The sequence below is a fragment of the Misgurnus anguillicaudatus genome, chromosome 9, assembly GCF_027580225.2.
Source record: "Misgurnus anguillicaudatus chromosome 9, ASM2758022v2, whole genome shotgun sequence".
NCBI lineage: Eukaryota > Metazoa > Chordata > Actinopteri > Cypriniformes > Cobitidae > Misgurnus > Misgurnus anguillicaudatus.
In genome coordinates, this window is record NC_073345.2 from 10691071 (window position 1) to 10710099 (window position 19029).

The window sequence follows — 19029 nt, forward strand, 5'->3', positions numbered from 1 at the left end:
TTACCAGTCAAAAATTTGTTACAGGTGAAAGATTCATTGTATCTATGACAATAGGACAGTGTAGCTGTTTTTTGTGTATATTTTGATAAATATTGCACGTCCTGGGGTCTACATCTTGGGGGTATAAACGCAAAGATCGTCTTTGTGAAGTCATCTTGTCTTTTATTTTTGCTTAGGTGGGTCAAATGGAGCAGCAGAGGACACCCTTTAGGTGTCATAAAAATGAACTTTGATCATAGATCTTTACATTTATATTTATGCATTTGGCAGATGCTTTCATATAAAGTGACTTACGGTGCATTACAAGTTATACATGTTGTTCACTGTGTTCGAACCCATGACCTTTTGCACTGCTAATGCAATGCTCTACCACTTGCAGGTATTTGTTGATATGTTAAAGTCTTCGACTTGCGTGTGTCACGTATTGCAAGCAAGGGTCATCTCGTATTCTTCAAATTTCTTGCCGTTTCTTTTAAAGTTTCCCGCCATTTGGCCACTAGCAGTTTGATTTACTCTCATTTGGCGAGTGTTCGTTTTGGATCTGTTTACAGACATCCTGCCGTCATCCGTTGCACATGAATCATTTGGCTACGCTGGTATTTATCAGCCATCGAAGAACAACATAAGCTGTTTATAGTAATGCATATGTGTTTGTTTCATTAGTGCATGTGTTTGCAGCGTGTGTCTGTGCCAAGTTGGGGGAGGAGCACATTGAGCACGGCCACACCCCAGCTTTTGGGGGGCCACACCCCTTTGTGGAATCTGCTGCAGCTGGGTCACATGATCTCAGTCTCCCACCCCCATGCCTAAGCATTACCACATTTCTCTCTCTCTCTTTACTAATACTGCTGGTCTGCTGTGTGAGACTGGACCTCTCTCTCTCTCTCTCTCTCTTTCTCTCTCTCTCTCTCTCTACTCAAATGTAAAGAACTGGGTGTGACTCTGGGCTTAGTTGACGCAGGATTGCTGAATACTCCTCCCTTCTTTTGGTTCGCTCGCTCTTTCTGTCCCTCTGTATTTCTTCAGCTGGTCAGTTTTTAAACCAGGTTAGGCTGCGTTATATTTCTCTAAATAGGAACTCTACATCTCCATTCTTGTGATTTAGATTTGAGCGATATCCTAGTTTCTTCCTTTGTGTCTTTCCTTATTCTTAAGGGTCTTTTTCTTTTCTTACCTAATATTTTGCCTCAACCTCCCCCAACTAACTCAAACTTTAAAGAGTTTAACTTTTTTTTTACATTGGTCGGGTGAAGTTTATTAATTTTCACCACTTGTGGCGACTTTTCCGTTTTGCTTTATTCATATCATTTCGCTTTTGACACCTTGATGTTTTAAATTCTTCATAAACGTTCTTCTCTTCTACTTCCTTTTCAGTGTCAAACGAGTCCGAAGAAATCCACTGCAGCCACCTCTGAGCCTGTTGAAGAGATGCCATCCATACAGATCAAGCCAGAGCCAGAGGAGGTGGCGTGTGTGGTGGTAAGTGGGCTTTTGTAATGTGTTTGTATGTGAGTGTTGGGGGGATGTGTTGAAATTCATAGTATGGGATGGAGATTTGTGTATAAGGGGCTGTGAAGGCTAGAGTTATAGGAAGGGGTGTGGTGACAGTGTCATGGGAATAAAGTCAGGGGTCCTTCTAGAATGGGGGAAAGTTGGATCTTCTTTTCATTATTAAGACCTGGATGTTTCTGAACCTTTACTCTGCAGATGTGTTGATTGCATGTTTGACCTGGTGCTCATTAGTGGTTTAGCTTTGTATGGGAGCTTTAACAGTACTTTTATCCTCCATTACTAGTTGCTAACACTAACATTAGTGGCATGCCCCAGTGCGAGTACTTCCTGTCACGCTTGAAGTTTAGAGATAAGAAGACTGTTTTCTAGCATTCAGGGTGTAAACTTAAAACAAAACGACTGCCATGAATCTTGTATGATAAAATATTGGATTTTTGAGATCGTTTCAGTATTGACAAACAAAATATCCCGATATGCACGTGTTTAGCATAGTCCACTTGTGATCCGATCGACCAAAACACATCTTAAAATTGCTACTTCAGCAAAATATCAAAATTACCTCATGATGTTCCCTCTTAAGCAATCCGAAATACATATGTCCATCATCTTTCAGACGAGTATTGTCCTTGCTTTTCCAAGCTTATAATGGGAGAAAACAACAACTTTCAAGAGGTCAAGGAACAACTTCTAAAGCCTTAAAAAGTGCATTCATTCTTCACAGAAGTAATCCACATGGCTCCATTGGGTTAATAAAGGTCTTTTGTGGGTAAACGATATGATATTGTAAGAAAAAATAACCATATTTAAAACTATAATAACTTGCTTATGGTAGCCACGCCATCTTGGACTCACGCGATTCATGAGAGTCACTATGCACCGTACCTACGGCAACGAAATCTGGATATTTTTCTTACGAAATCGCAAAGATAACCCACAGAAGATCTTTATTAACCCCTTGGAGCCGTGTGGAAAACCTATGTGCAGGATGAATGCACTTTTTGGGGTTCAAAGTTAGAAGTTGTTTGTTGATCCCTGTTTTCTACCATTATAAAACTTGGAAGAGCGAGGACATTTACTAAAATAACTGAAAATGTGTTCGTCTGAAAGATGGGCGGTTCCATCAAAAGAAGGTCCAGATTCTATTGGGGTAGGGGCGTGTTTGTTTACGTGATTTCAAATGTCAACATTGGCTTTCAGAGATCATGCACTCCACCTTTAAACCATTTATTGAAGCTTACGACATAAAAATGTTTTTACATCTACTTAGAAAAGTTTAACTTGGTGTTTTGGAGATTTTAAGTTTGTTTGGAATATTGTTTTAAGAATGTGTTTTCGAAAGAAGGTAAATTGAATGGACATATTTGTTATTTACTAAAAACGTATGTTTCGATCAAGTCAAGATTTAAAAGATTCTTTGGCCGTTTTATTTAGGGCTGCATAACAACTATTTGCAACTAATCGTTTGCAGAATAAAAGTTTTTGTTTACGTCATATATGTGTGTGTCTTGTGTATAATAATTATGTATATATAAATACACACACATGCATGTTATATTTTAAGAAACAATTATTTGTATATGTTAAGTATACATATTTATGTATAAAATAAATTAAATATAAATATTAAAATGTATATGCACTTGTAAACATTTCTTAAGTATATACATGCATGCATGTGTGTGTATTTATATATACATAATTATTATACACAATACACACACATATATGGCGTAAACAAGAACTTTTATTCTGCAAACGATTAGTTGCGATTAGTTTTTATGCAACCCTCGTTTTATTTCCTTTACAAATATTTGAAAGCACTTTTTGGAGGAATTTAAATAGTAATTGATAGCTAACAGTTTACATTTATCCAAAGTGCCATTCCAATTTATACATTGTTTTATCTGTATGCATGTTCCCTCGAATCGTACCCATAATCTTTGCATCGCGAATGCAATGTTCTTCCAAAAGGAATGCTGTTGACGGAGTCAAATAGCAAACTAAAATGTCATCATACAAACCGAAGTTGAACCCGATAAGAAGATAAAGCACAATTTTTTTACTTTGCTAGTGCTGCGTGCTTATCTTTTTCTATCGATTTCCGTTTCGGTTCTTCTATGTTCCCTTCCAAGTCGCGCCAAGGCCTAATAGGATATATCGAGGGAGGCTTCCGTTCTCCTGTAGTCATGGCAACGAGGCTCTGGCGGGAGTTGGAACGGCTGTGATGTAGCCTCCCCACACCCCTCTGCCTCAACACACACACACACACACACTCGTACTCACACACGAACACACTACCCCACCCCCTCGCAACACTCCCACTACCTCACAAAACACTCCTTGAGCCATAATACACGCTGAACACCACCACATACCTGCAGGGCTGTAGATAGACTCACATACACCGTACATAACCAACTAAACTGTACGCACGAAAACACACTTACATCAGTGCTAAAGGGGAGCATTCGTGCACAAAGATGTGCTCCACACCCTTTATCCTCATCTTCATCACACACACACAGCTTTCTCTGTGTCTAATGCGCTTTCGCCCAGCCAGCCCTACATAAAGACTCCACTCACAATCACTGTTTATTCTAGAAAAGCTTTGCTACTGGCCAAAAGAATCTATTTTTGTCTAGGGACGCAACGTTTTTATCAAGGTCAACGTTTTTCATTTTTGGAAAAAGTACCTTGGCGCACCAAAGCCTAAGTGACGGTTAAAATCTGCTGTTTGGTTGATATCACCTGCGCAATCTGATACGCTGGGCAACTGTGAAAAGGAAGTCAAGGGCTTACTGTTGGTTGCCAAGTATTCCGAAACTCAGCACTTAAAGGCATTTGTTTATGGAGTTGTTTCTCAAAACCAGTGTAACGTACTAATTCCCCACCATGGAGCGGTTCATATGTAAAAACATCTGGACACACCTTGCTAACGTTGCATGCTGCATGTGTGATTCCCTTTTACCCAGTTAGGGCTCATGGTTGGTATCTTGTTTGTGGGAGTGGCCATGTGACACTCCCTCATAAGCGATGGGCTGGGCCGCAAACACAGATGCTAATATCGTTCTCAGTCTGTTGTTTTCTCCACTCCTATGTTTTATCATCTATATCACCACACCCTTACAAACAACATGACTAAACATCTGCCACAACATGCAGTCTGGACCCGCAGGAGAGTCTGACATTCACCAACTCGACCATCAAGGATATATGCTGGTTTCTACTTTAAGCATGAATCTGGAGAGCTAATGGCCATTTAAATTGATGTACCCAAGAAGTGAGTTAGATAGGGGTTTGGTTGCCTATGAACGCTTTATGGGTTATACTGAGGTCTTGTTAGAACGATGACAAATGTTTAGTGCGGGACTGGAGAGAAACAAAAGAGAGAGGGTTTTAATGAAGCGCATGTTCCCCTAGTTTAAAGATGGTATAGTGAAGATAACCCAATGTATCTTTACAACATGACAAGATAGCAAATAGACCATGATGAATGAATCACAATCATGATAGATGTTTGGTGGTATTCATTACAGAAGTATCAGTACTTCAGAAATGTAATGCTACATAAAAAATCTGATAGCAGGTCTTGCTGCAATATTATACCTAATTTAGTAACCAAGTCTATGGAAATGTCTGCTTCTTCTTGGAAAAAAATAGTACTATTCAGGAAAAGCAGAAATTATGAGGGTCACTTAGCTTACTTGGTAGAGCATTGCAAAATCCCAAGGAACACAGAAACTGATAAATAAATAGGTTGAATGCACAGTTTCTGCAAATGCATTAAAATCTAAATGTAGAAATTCCTTGTAATGTACTCTTGCGTAATTATTTTGCTTTACTCAACATTGATGCTAAACTTACTCAACTTGCTTTGCTTTTGTATAGACTACCTAACATTTGGTTCCAGGACTTGGTGATTTAGCATTTCTGTGTCAAGTACAAGGCATCCGGCCTGCGCAATGGTGTACATTTTTTAATTGATCTTGGCCCGCTTCCATTCGGCAAGTCCCAGCAAGCGCTACGGACGCGCTGCACGCTAAACATCGAGTGACCTCCGTGTCTCACACGAGACGGCTGTGCTCAGGATACCAGTGACAGTACAAACGGTTTCAGCAGCATCACTGTTTCTTATTCTCAAAAACGTGTTAGCTCGCTTGTGGCCAGCCATAAAAAGGCAAAAAGGACCAAAGTTGTCCATGAACTTGACAGGTGGAAATTTTGGGAGATCTAGAAAGGACGTTTTTCTGTGAAGTCGGCGGATGAAGGGGATTTTTATCATTATCTGTCACTGTGAGACGCATGCGGGTATAATACACATAAGTACGCCAGACCGCTTATGATGGGAAATGAAAATGATCTAGAAGCATCAGCTGTAAAAGCATCCATCACATTTTTCCTAAAAGAGAAAAGACTGATGAATCCATAAAGTCAAGATATTTATATAACAATGACATCATTTCGGCATAACAGCTGTTATTGAGATAAAATTATAATTAAAAAAAAATTTTTTTATTAGGAAATGCAGAACAAACAGAGTCTGTATTTTCTGTCTGTAGCTAATTGACTGCACTCATTAAGGATCATGTTTATTTGCAAAGGAAAGTTAATGGTTTAATTTATTACTGTGTTCATGTTCATTTTAAGAAGGCTTATTCAAGCTGGTAAATTCAGGTTGTGGCCTAGTTGTCTTTTAGCTTGTGTGGTTAATGTCAGCATGATAACGTTTGGCTATCATTAAGGGCACATTTTTCCCGAATCGGTCCTCAGGCCAAATGGTTTTGACACCCCCAACCTTTAGCTTAGCACATTGCATCATACACTGTCAGAAACAAAGGTACAAAGGTTACTTAAAAAGGCCTTAAATGTACCATTTAGGTAGAGATGTGTAACTTTTGAGTTACCAAAATGTACCTTTTGAAGAACTAATATGCACCCTTTAGATACAAAACTGTCCTTTTTTGTTGTAATAATTAGTTTTATTTGTATTGAAGTCTTGTGGGTTGTGATGAAATGTACAACCGCATTATAAATATTAATGGCCACTTTCCCTGATTAATTGTCATTGGAAGGTTTAGTGTAGAGTCATACTCTTATTATTTCTAACAAGATTGACAAATACGTGACCATTTCAACTGCTCTTTCCCTACACCCTAAAATAGATTTGTTGGTTCAACTTAAAAAAAAATGAAATTTGAGTTAATTCAACTTAAAAATATTAGTTTACTCTAAGAGACTGTTTACACCTAGCCTGGTCCAACCAGACTCTCGTACATTCATTTCATTTGTACAGAGAGTCTGTCCACGCTCCATTGCAAAGCGTTACTTCCGTTAAGGAGGGTCCTCTGTTGAAGTTTAAAACTATTGGATCTGCCCAGAGTCACTCTGAATCTGCCATACGCAATCGCTAACGTTTGGTTGTGACGTATATCATGCGCCGAAACCGGCCGGAAACAACAAGTAAGAATAATCGGACAAACAAAACTTAGCCAACCTGGTACTTGCTCCGGCTTTAACTTCTGTATATTTGGCAGTTTTGCAACAACGGACCGAATAGCTTTTCTCACGCTTTTCTCCACTGCCATTACTGAACTACAACTCAAACTGACGCACGACCTCAACGTCATCGTTCTTAGCCACCCCCCTCTGTTCACTGATTGGTCCTGCAGATTTTTGCAGGAGAAAACGAAACTCTACAGAACAGTCCCAGACGTAGTACTGAAGCGAAATGAAAATTAAGCGGGAGCACGTAGGAGGGCGGAGCCAGGCTAGTTTACGCCTGGTATTAAGATGCGTTGTGGTCGATCGAATCACAAGTGGACAACGCTAAAGACAGGTGTGAACGAGGTGTAAAACGCTTTGAGCTCGTACACTTTTGACCACATTCAGAGGTAGTCGAAAACACATTCGATCGGTTTCCTTTTGTGGTGTAAACGGGCATGTGGACAAATGAGTTCAAGCAGCCACAAAAGACTGCCTCCGCCTAATTATCTAATGTGATGTACCGAGCACAATGTTTTATATCGTTTCTGACTTCTAGCATGAACCCACAGTGTGCAGCGCTATATTTAGGCTTTTATTGATAAAACAAAAGCAGCTGATCTCCGCGTCTTTCATTAATTTAATTTTGCGAGCTTGTGAAAGTTGCGCAAGCTTATTTCATCAATTGCCCTGAAATATCAAAGAAAGCTCCTACATATACACGTACAAAACACTATTCAGCATGTTTACTAACAACACAAGCAGCGGACTCTGATCTAATATTAGTTTGCGTCAGTGTAAACCTGTCATTTCACCCGCTCGCGTTTAAACGAAAGCAAAAGGACTCGCCCCATCTCCACAGACCACCCCCTCAACGTAATCAGGACAGAAATCAAAGTGGACAAAAGAGACAGATTAAAGGCGGGGTGCATGATCTCTGAAAGCAAATGTTGACATTTGAAATCGTCCGAACAAACACGCCCCTACCCCAATAGAATATGGACCTTCTTTTGATAGACCCGCCCCACACATACGCAACCCAGACAACGATGTCGGTTAGTAGACACGCCCCTTACTGCTCATTGGCCACAAGTGTGTTTTGGTACTCGTCCCGACTCTCTTTTCTAAAGCTTTCTCAAAAATCATGCACCCCGTCGGAGCCGATGGCGTAGTGGACAGTGCTCCGAGATATGGTGCAAATGCACTTCTGGCGACTCGAGTTCGAATCCCGGCTCAAGGTCCTTTGCCAATCCCATACCCCTCTCTCCACCCTGTACTTTCCTGTCATCTCTCAATTACTTACTGTCTATCAATTAAGGCAAAATGGCCTTTGTTCCAGGGGTCCATTTAGTCAATATCTAGGCCGATAAACAAGCACAGACCGGAAGTAAACTTCAGGTCAGGTGTGTAATTTCGGCAACGTGTGTGTACGTGTAATAAAACAGTCTATATCGATGTCAGTCTAAAGTACTTTATTGGGATAATTATGTTTAGTTACAACAATGCCAAAGCATTATACACAAAACAAGTAATGGCAAGAAAAATACAGCATTGCAATTACAAACAAGTTGGCAGTATTAAATAAGGTAAAGCATAAATAAGATAGATAATAAAATATGGTCTTTCTCTCTCACACACACACACACATACACTGCTAACCTGTACCATAAGCTTTAATTTTCCTGAAAACCTGGAGCTTTCTTTCATGTCAATCTGAATTTTTGTCCTAACCAGCCACAACAAGCATTAAGTCAGGATGTTTTGGTTTCTACATCCATTACATAACGTTGAGTCACCCACCCTATAGTAAAATCTCATTGGTCTGAAATCCTATATGTTAAGCATGTATGCTCTTATTGGTTGGTCATTTTTATGTTTAGGCACAAATGTTTTTATTATTTTCCCTGGAACACCTGCAAATCCTAACAGGCCAAAAGCAAGACATTGTCTTGACAAAGTTTTGAATACACCTTACAATTCTGATGTTGATCTATAACAGCGTGGTGCTTTTTCAATTCTTTGTTTCGCCCAGTTAACAGAGCCTCAATTCAAAGTCAGTGTGAAAAATCCCGCAGCCTCGACACAAAATCTATAGAATTGGTTTTCGTAATGACAGCCGCAAGCCTGGTCCTTATCACAACATTCACTCGCCACCGCAGGCCTACAACTGCTAATAGATATTGAACACACTCAATTAACAACCCATACAGCGCGCTAGTAATAATTGGGTCACTTATCGATGCCGTCTTCTCGACTCGAGTGCCACACCTTTGCGTGATATGTTTTGGTTAGACAAATGTAAAAACAACACCGGCTATAGAAAAGGTGGAGTGGATGCGGAGAGAGTGAGGTGGCAGGGTGGAGAACTGTATAGAGAAAGAGAGAAGCGGGCGGGATGGAGTGAAAGAGGGAAAAATGAGTCAGCTGATATACCTCCCAGTTTCCATGGCAACCAAAGACCTTTCCCACCCACTCTTCCCTTTTTCTCTGTTTCCCTAGCCCACTCGCTCCTGCGCTCTCTTTTCCACCTAACACCTTTACTTACATCCTCAGTTCATACCTGTCTTGATGTTTTATTGGTATAGTTTAACTTGACGGGAGGGACACATACATTTCTTTATTCCCTTGTGCATGGATGCTCTAACATGAAAAAAGCTTACTGTATAAAACAGCACAAGGTTATTTATCCTAATTGGCATGGAGGCGTTTGTAGCGGGTGACCACAGGTAACTTCTAGTGAAGCTTGCTTTGGCAAACCAACTGATTGCTATTATTGTTCATAGTTAAGGTTAGGGATTTGAGAGCTGTGCTTTTTTAAGCAGATAGACTTATGTCATAAGACTTTAATTTACGCAACCTCATACCATCTCAGATGTATATGACTAAAGATATTGGATTTAACAAGATTGATCACTTGTATATTACTATGAATAGGAGGGCAATTCAATACTGGCCACTCTGGCAAAAGACGTCCCACCTTCCAGTTAAAAGAACCAATCATTAATTGATTCTCTGTGGGAGGGGCTCTGTACACAGTTTTGTAAGGCGCTTGCCAACCAGCGTGCATGCGCAGTTCGAAATAGGATTTTTTTTGTGCAATTTGAGCTTAAAGGGAAAAATATAGAAACTCTTTGGTTATTTTTTTGCGCTATGCTAATGGTCCAATCAGATTCAATGGATTATGCTAAGCTATGCTAAAAGTGATACCGCCAGACCCGGAGATCAGCTGACTGGATTCCAAAACTGTAAAAATCAAATGTTTAACTCTTGGGGAGCTGGAAAATGAGCCTATTTTCAAAAAAGGTGGAGTGTCCCTTTAAGAAACAAAAGTTGTGTTTAATTGTTGAATTGTAAAATGTAAATTGTGAGTTTAGCAAGTCAATTTAAAGGTCACGTTCTGCCTGAAAAGTCCGCTCCCCTTCTCCCTCTCATAATGGGAGAGGGAGGGTGTTACTGCGCCTAGTCGAAGTACTCCCAAAAGTGCTATTACGCCATAAAATATAGTTCCTCTTTTAAATCCGCTTAGAAAAGCGCTACGTTTTATTTTGTACCACCAAACTTGCTCGTATAACTACTCGTCTTAAATAGGAAAAACGTTGATGTGTTTGGTCACTTCTAACTTTATCTCTAAATGGTACCATTGAATGAATGGGGCTAAGCTAAATGCTATCGAAGCGTCGCAGCGCGCTCCAGCGCTTACGTGCACGCACACAGATGATAGAGGGATGTATCAACAATTCTTAGTTAAGGTAATAACATATTTTAATATTGAAAATTAGTAGACTAATCCTTTAAGTAACATTGCAAAGATGGACGTCTTGTGGTGCGACTTCTCTAAAGGGACTTTGATATGACGTTGTTTCTTTAGTTTTATTTCAGCTTTATTTCAAACTACAAGTTTTGGGCACTTGCGATCTATACACAACTAATACACAGTATTTTATTGTCACTTAAACCGCCAGATTCCTGGCAGAACTCTACTTTGGCGATGTTTACAATGGTTTCGTGGATAATTCCTGACCTTATTCTGCCGCTAGAATTATATTTATATTAATATATCATATTGCATTGTATTGTAATATATCAAATCATGGCGTAAGAGCGCTTAGTTTGCAGCACTTCGACCTCGGCGTGCAGTAACATTGCACCAGTCGAGAACCAGTGGTATATGAACTACTTTTTGTATCTTAGCGTTATCATACTCCAATTGTATGAAATGTGTTTTTTGGACGTTCGGCCAAATATCTCATTTTTTTTATTGAAGAAACCAAATAAAACGATTCCTTCAAGGTTAGTTAAGTCTTGCTGCAGAGGGAGTAACTACACAAACACAATCAGAGGTCTAATCTGTCTTTGTATGTCTGTTTATAAATGTGAGTTCCTGGGCTTGGCTGTTTTGAACTGGATGGGGGCCAGGTTCAGGCCTTCTCTGCAGTTCGATCTAGCCAACCATTGTTTTTGTGTTTGTGAAGCTGCTGCTGCACAGCTGAGCTGCATAATCATAAGCTGATCACCTCCCTCCCTCTTCTAATCTTTTCCTTGCCTCGTTCACCCCATACGTTCCTTCCTTATCTTATAGCCTCATTTTTTTTCTCAATGTCTTCTGTTTTCAGAAAGAGGAGCCTTTAGACGATTGTCCCGAGCCCACGAACCTCGCAATCAAATCCTCGCCCCCTCCGCTGTGCGCCATCAGCATTCAACCCGCCGATGACGACCAGACGGAACCCGTTGACCTGTCTCTCAACAAGCCCCGCCCATCCCTTCCCGTCGCCACGGCAACCTCCACCTCCGCAAACCTGCCGGCCCATACCATCACGGCCAGCGCCACCATCCCGACGGTGTTGACGCAGGGATCCATCCTAGCGTCTACGCAAGGGATCGGGGGTCAACAGATCTTGCACGTCATCCACACCATACCCTCCGTGACCATGCCCAGTAAAGTCGGACAGCTTCAAACTATCCCCGTGGTGGTCCAGTCCTTACCGGTGGTCTACACGACCTTACCCACAGACGGAATGGCCACCGCCGCCATCACCGTGCCTCTCATCGGGAGCGACGGGCGGTCGGAGGGATCAGGTGAGATGTCCGTGTCCTGTTGCACATGTGTCCACCACTCTATCTCCCTTTCTCATGCTGTTCTTTAATTTAGTACAGTGCACATTTCGCCGGTGTCAGGTGGCAACCGTGTGCGCGCTGACCAATGAGCTGGAACCTCTGGGTGTTCCATTAACACATAAGTCTACATAATAGCTTTGAGATAAAATCTTGAATAAACATGAGTAGTTGGGTTAGAAATCGTAAACCAGAAATACCGTAACTAAAAGTTGTCATGACGTGACACACTGTCAATGCAAACGCACCTTGGCATGAGATGCATCACTGACAATCTAAAGTATGGTTATATGCAATAAAAAAGACAGTGAGAGAGCAAATTTATGTAATAAATGTGAGCGGGTAACAACATGTTTGTTCTGATTTGTTATTTCTATTCTGCTTAAATATAAAACCATCTCATCATTCGACAGAAGTGGCGGCAAATGCAATTCTTCAGGTTTGTAATAAAAAAAAACAATTCTTGAGGTAATATCAGAATTCTTCCCATTCCTAATGAGTAAAGCTCGTAGCACGATTCAAAATGTTCCCATTGTTATGCACGAACAGCGGCTTTGTTGTGACAAGAATGCAAATATGAGCCTAGGACAGACATTGTCATCTCTATTTAAAACTCTTCATATGGAACTGCTGATCATCTGACCTCCTTTATTTCTGTCATTCGGTTTCCTTTAGACAGTCACACCCTCGGTCTCGCCCTCTTACCGTTTTGTGCCAGTGCAGTTGAGCTATCAGCATACAGACACGTTTTCCCACACGTATGTGGACACGCACGAAAGACACAAAAGACGATTGCAGGGCGAGGCAGAAACTGGCTTAAACTTTTAATTAGGAAACATAATGAGGCAAATCTTGCATCATTTCATCGGAGTGAGCTGCTATTAAATCGTCTCAATCATGGAGGCCTTTTCTGTTGTTTCTAATTGAAGACGTTTTGGGAGGGATGCTCGACTTGCCAAACTAAACCAATAAATGGTATTTGTGGGAAGTTATTAGTTACAACTGTCAAGAGTCCTGCCTAAAATGTACAGGTTAACAAACAAGTTAAGGAAAGATGATGACGTCATCAACATTCATACGGTTTTCATGTAGGCTGTACAGGGCACACATTTTTGGCAGGGTACAAATACTTTGGAGCTAGTTTATACTGCTCATACTTAAAGGATTTACTCACATACTGCTTGTGGTTTAGGATTTCTGTAACCCCGTTACTCTTTAAGAGTTTTAACTATTAAACTTTGGCATTTAACTTGTCCCACACCATTTAAACTATAGACTTAAAGCTGCAGGCAGATTGTTAATGTGAGATTTACAACTATTGCTTTTCTATAAAAAGACTCTTTTCCTCTGGAGATTACAGGTGTACATGAAAGAGACAAAAGCCATATCTTAAGATCAGAATAACAAAGACATGGAGGTGGACTCTTAACATGGAACAGAAAGCAAACTGTCAACCATCTTGCAGTTGGCGAACTCTTTTTATCATATATAGATTTTGAAAGAGTAAACAGTACGCTTGTTTTATCTGGAAAAAAAACTGGAAAACTCAGAATTCCGATTTTACATTCCGTGTGGTAGTATTAGCAGCCTGTGCTGTTTGCTATGACAGTTTTTAATGAGAGAGAGCACGAGCCGTTTGAGATTAAATAAAATGTACAGCGGCGTTAAGGAGATCTCGCTCGTCTCTGTCAACTATGTGAAGCGACAGTCAGCATATGATCATTTGAAATCTGTTTACAAGACGAGTGCTCTTGTTATGTTTAATTTAAAGTTATATTTACATTATATTCATCCTGAGGATGTATTAGCACAAGTTATTTTCTATGATGTATGACAATAATAATATATGTAATTTTATATCCAAAATATAATTCTATGGTCTTGACATGCACATTATCTGGTTCATGTTAGTTCAGTTTAATTCATCATTTGGTTTTGTATATTAGAAGTATTTGTATCGTAAACCTTAAAAAAAGTTTATAGACGGTTTCAGCAGTAACAACATAAAGAAGCGACTGTCGTGGTCCGCACATAACTTCCGGTAAACTCCGCTAAGAATAAATAACAACAAAGTTCTTTAAACGTAGTTTATTTATACAACAAGCAAAAAACAACACACAAAACATTTGTTATTTTCGACGAGGCATTTGTTCAAGAGATCAGTTTAGCAACTAGTCAGACCATTACAAAAACAAAACCAGAAGTAAAGTTCAGATCCAGACGTGTATCACGTCCGTCCGATGAAACCGTCTATAATGATTCATGTATATCACATTTATAATTATACTGCAGGATTTCCCAGATTTAAAAGAAAAAATATTGATGTGAAAAGCAAATGTCCGCAGATTCCGTCTGGCTCTGCTGATATTTAATACGTTTTTGAAACAGGGTTCCCACGGGTCCTTGAAATCCTTGAAAGTTTGTAAATCTGGGGGCCCTGAGAAGTTTTTGAAAATATACATACACAGATACAGGTCATTGATAGTGCTTGAATCTATTTTATGCCAGAAGTTTTCTGAAAAAAAAAATCCATAATATTTGTAGTGTAGGATAATATTATACAAATTTTAGAATTTTTAAGTACACGTGCTAAACTGTTTTAAATGTTTATATATATTCTGTATGCGAATGTTGATTGATACCAAAATGCTTTTTTGAATAGTTGTGTTTGACACATGAAAACGTCTCGGGTTACGTATGTAACTATTGTTCCCTGAGAAGGGAACGAGACGCTGCGTCTCCCTTGCCATACTTCCTGCATCCCTGTAACACCATCTTTGGCAATATTTCAGATAGCGATATACTTCCTGGCTCCTGCATCACCCTGTCTTTGTCGTTAAACCTCACCATTGGTTGAATTTGATATACACATTCAGACGCACTTACCCCTAGAGGCGTCCCCAAAGTGTCACCGCAGTGATGCAGCGCGAAATACCTCGAAAGGGAACTGTAACAATGTATCTTAAAAGGTACCACGATGTAACCTTGCTCTCACTTGTAATGTGTCCCCACATTTAGTCCTTGAATTTGAGGGTATTGGACCTGAAAAGTCCTTGAAAGGTCCTTGAATTTGAAGTTAACTAAGGTGTGGGAACACTGTTGGAAGCTTATTTAATTTTGGGAGCATATAGGGGCGGTTTTCCGTATAGGGATTAGGCTAGTCCTAGGCAAAAAAAATGTAAGAGCTGTCCAAACTGAAAACAACTTGCACTGACATATCTTAAAAAATACACCAGTGCTCTTTGTTTTGCCTCAAAATGCAGAAAAGTAATGTTTTAGTAAGGCATGTTTGTTAAAACTACTTACATTTCCTAATTAAACTAAGGCCTAGTCCTGGTTTAAGCTTATCCCTGTCCGGGAAACCGCCCTTAGTGTTTAAATTGTGTGGTTGTCTATCAATGTGAGTTTTAATATGGAATTGTTATGTATAGCACTTTGGTCAACTTTGTTTTTTTTAATAGTGCCATATAACTAATAAAACAGATAACAGAAACAACCCAGCGCAGTTTAGTTTGAAAGCTAACTTTTGTTTTAGAATTTTTTTAAAGAAGAAAAGTAAGAATAGGAACTGATGTTTTTGTGGAAACTATTTTTTTGAAAGAAAACCATCAATATTTAGAGTCCAAATGTATGTTCCACACCCATCCCTGTAGAGCATAACGGTTTGGCCCGCCCCAGTTTTTCAGTTTTCCGTTAAATCTCATGACTCTTAATTTTCCTGACAGACACCATGTAGGTCTTGGAAAGTAATAAGAACATAAAAAATATTAAAAAGGGTGGGTGCTTTTTAGTGGGAAACTCCACCCAAATAATGCTGTGATATAAGGCAGAAGGTTATTTAATGCACAACCCCTAAGTCTGACCTCAGGGCGGTGTACTGTTTGCCCCTCTTTTGAGTTTTTAACTCTTTTCATAGCTCTGTAAACCTAGTTTAGAATACATGGATCAATTTGGTGAATTATGCTATTTGGGTGGAGACCATCTTCAAAGAGTTCCGTTTCTTTTGGACTCAATATTTGTGAAAAATGCAGAGGTGGAGGCCTATTGAACTAACCCATATTAACCAATATGGGTTTTTTTGAGTGATCTGAAGCAATTGTGGTTGGGGGGAGGAGACAATTAATGAATGAACTGCACCCTTCCCCCATTCTTTAAAAGATAATCTTCGTATACTATGGAGCTTCTCTCTAGGGGGTTAAAGGTCACATCAAGAGAGAACAGCCCAGGTTTCAATCGACCACACCCTGTGTCAATATGAAGTTTGAGTTTAACTTGCATTATTTGCATTTTATTTATTTTGGGGATGAGAGAGGTCTTAAGTCAGCAAGAAAGAAATTTTCAGTAATTGTCTGAATCCTTAATGGATGTCATGTTGTTTGTATTTAACATCTGGCAGAAAGTCAATGAACCTCCTTTCTATCTTTGTTGTAATAGCTTGCTTGAGGAATGGGCTTAGTCACACATCATTTTAATTGGAGGCTTTTCAATTTCAACATCTCAACAAACGTAGAATATACAGTTTAGTCCAAACTTTTGAGACCACACTGGAGATTTGGGTTTAAACCTTAACCTTGGTCAAACCCTAATTTAAAGGAATAGTTGGAAAAATAAAGATGACCTAATAATTTACCTTAGTACCATATAGGTGTATATGTATTTCTTTCTTCATACACCCACAATTAGAGTTATATTAGTCAAAAGACTCCTTTTGAAGTGAACTATTCCTTTAAATTGTATAATTCCTTTGTAAAAAACAATTTCCATGTTTCTGTTGAAGCATACAAGAACATTCTGAAATCATGTTGGGAAAACATGGGTCATGCAAGTTTTGCACAGACTTGTGGGGTACATTAGCCTGGCTCCGCCCTCCTACGTGCTTCCGCTTAATTTTCATTTCGCTTCAGAACAACGTCTGGGACAGCTGTGTAGAGTTTCGTTTTCTCCGGCAAAAATCTGCAGGTCCGATCAACGAACAGAGGGGGGTGGCTAAGAACGATGACGTTGAGGTTGTGTGCCAGACTGCGTGACATACGTCACGACCAAACGTTAGCGATTGGTTATGGCAGATTCAGAGTGACTCTGGGCAGATCCAATAGTTTTAAACTTCAACAGAGGACCCTCCTTAACGGAAGTAACGCTTTGCAATGGAGCGTGGCCAGACAAATGAAATGAATGTACGAGAGTCTGGTTGGACCAAGCTAGGGGTACATGCCACCTCAAGCATGTGATGTCACCTAAAGCAAAGTAAACCAAACATTAATAAAACATTTATGATAATTGTTCTGTTCAATTCAAGGCATTTTCCCTTGTGACCTTAGCCATTGATGTTTTAAATGAACTTTGCTAATTCTCTTACTTGCATCTGTCTATTTTCAGTGCGTATAAAGCCAGGTTCAACCTCTCCAGTCGAGTATCAGTCTGACAGTGATGCAGAGAGCGGCACAGAGTCTGTATCTGCCTCTCTTAGCGTGCAAGGGATGGAAAACAGGTGAGCGGTCTTAATATATCCCTGTAAATTTCTGTTGGTAAATGTATTAACAATTTTATGTAGATGTGTGTGTGTCTCATAAAATATTGCCATCCTGGTTTAACGGTCCTACCACACCACCCTCCGAGCGTTATGTAACCCCAACGCACTGGAGGCCCATGGCTCTACTTTGCGTTGATTATAAGCTGAATGCATCCTTTTCGGATGGGGGTGTGTGTTGCTGGGCAGGGTTCTTTCTAGACTGGGTGTAAACAGTGTTACATAACTTGCAATGCCGTCACACCTTATAAATGCTTTGAAAGCAAGAGTAAAATGCAAAGTAGAGACAGAAGTGAAAGAGAAACTGGGGAGGATGGAAAACAAGGGGGTCTTTTGCTGGTGTGTATAATTGTTTAGACGTGTGGTCAAATGATCGCTGGGAGAGAAAGAATAGGATGGAAATGAGTTAGGAGAGAAGAGGGTGAACTCATTTGCTGGCGGGGAGGGGACAGGAAGAGGCTGAGAGAGAGAGAGAGAGAGAGACACACAGGAAGGAAAGGAAGGGAGAGAGAGACAGGCAGAAAACACATCGCAGGAGGGAGGGGAGAGGGAAAAGGAGAGATCGGCATTGAACTGGAAGCCATCCTGCTGTTGGGAATGTAGACACACAATCAGCTCTTCGGCTCCCCCTTGTGGTCAATTTGAGTAATTGCACCACTTTACTGGGCAGAATGTAAACCAGAGACTACCGTGCCATGGTTCAGTTTACATATTTTGTCCCTTATACTGCTGTTTTACCCTTATAAATATTATATTATGGCCCATAATAATTTAACAGTTATTGAATTATAACTGTTGAGTTATAGTGCGAGTCAAAATATTGCTCTTATTGTTTGATCATGCCGGTCTTCCCTTTCGTTCAAGTAAAAAAAAGAAAGATTTTTGCGACTCTGCTTGGTACAGCTAGTCATGCAGAAATGCCACATTTCTCCTTTAAGAAGAATGTTGCGATGAAGTTTGTATTGCATCACTTAATGGATGATTTGATCACCATAATGCGAAGCCGTTAGATGGATTAATCTGTGTCATTCATGAAGATGGCTCTGAATGAATGCACCTGCCTTCACATGTCTGAGATTATCAGACAGATTTAGGTATGACAGAACTGGTTTCTACACCCTAACCACTGACATGTCTCATCTTGTTCTCAGTATAAATACAGATGTGGACATCCATGTCGACCCCGACTCTCCAGACATGAAAAGAAGGCGCGTGCACATGTGCGATTACGATGGCTGCAACAAAGTTTACACCAAGAGCTCGCATCTGAAAGCCCATCGGAGGATACACACAGGTACACTTTTTTGATGCATTTATCTGATCTGCAGAAACAAGTTCGTTGTGCCATCAAACTATTGCTCTGTCTTTCAACCAGCCCTATAGAGCAACATGTGATT

At 40.0% G+C, this 19029-nt stretch overlaps 1 protein-coding gene across 2 annotated transcripts in view; it reads left to right on the forward strand.

Moving 5' to 3' along the window:
* The window catches only part of klf8 (Kruppel like factor 8), a 41961-nt gene that overhangs the window by 20103 nt on the left and 2829 nt on the right, over positions 1 to 19029 (forward strand). The window contains exons 1-5 of one of the 2 annotated variants that reach the window (XM_055179647.2): positions 900 to 1046; positions 1375 to 1479; positions 11607 to 12069; positions 17482 to 17593; positions 18784 to 18926. In XM_055179647.2, the coding sequence (XP_055035622.2) occupies positions 1429 to 1479; positions 11607 to 12069; positions 17482 to 17593; positions 18784 to 18926 (769 nt within the window). In that variant the 5' untranslated portion in view covers positions 900 to 1046; positions 1375 to 1428. Of the gene's footprint in view, positions 1 to 899; positions 1047 to 1374; positions 1480 to 11606; positions 12070 to 17481; positions 17594 to 18783; positions 18927 to 19029 lie in introns of those variants that run through there. The other variant, XM_055179646.2, reaches the window with a different exon arrangement.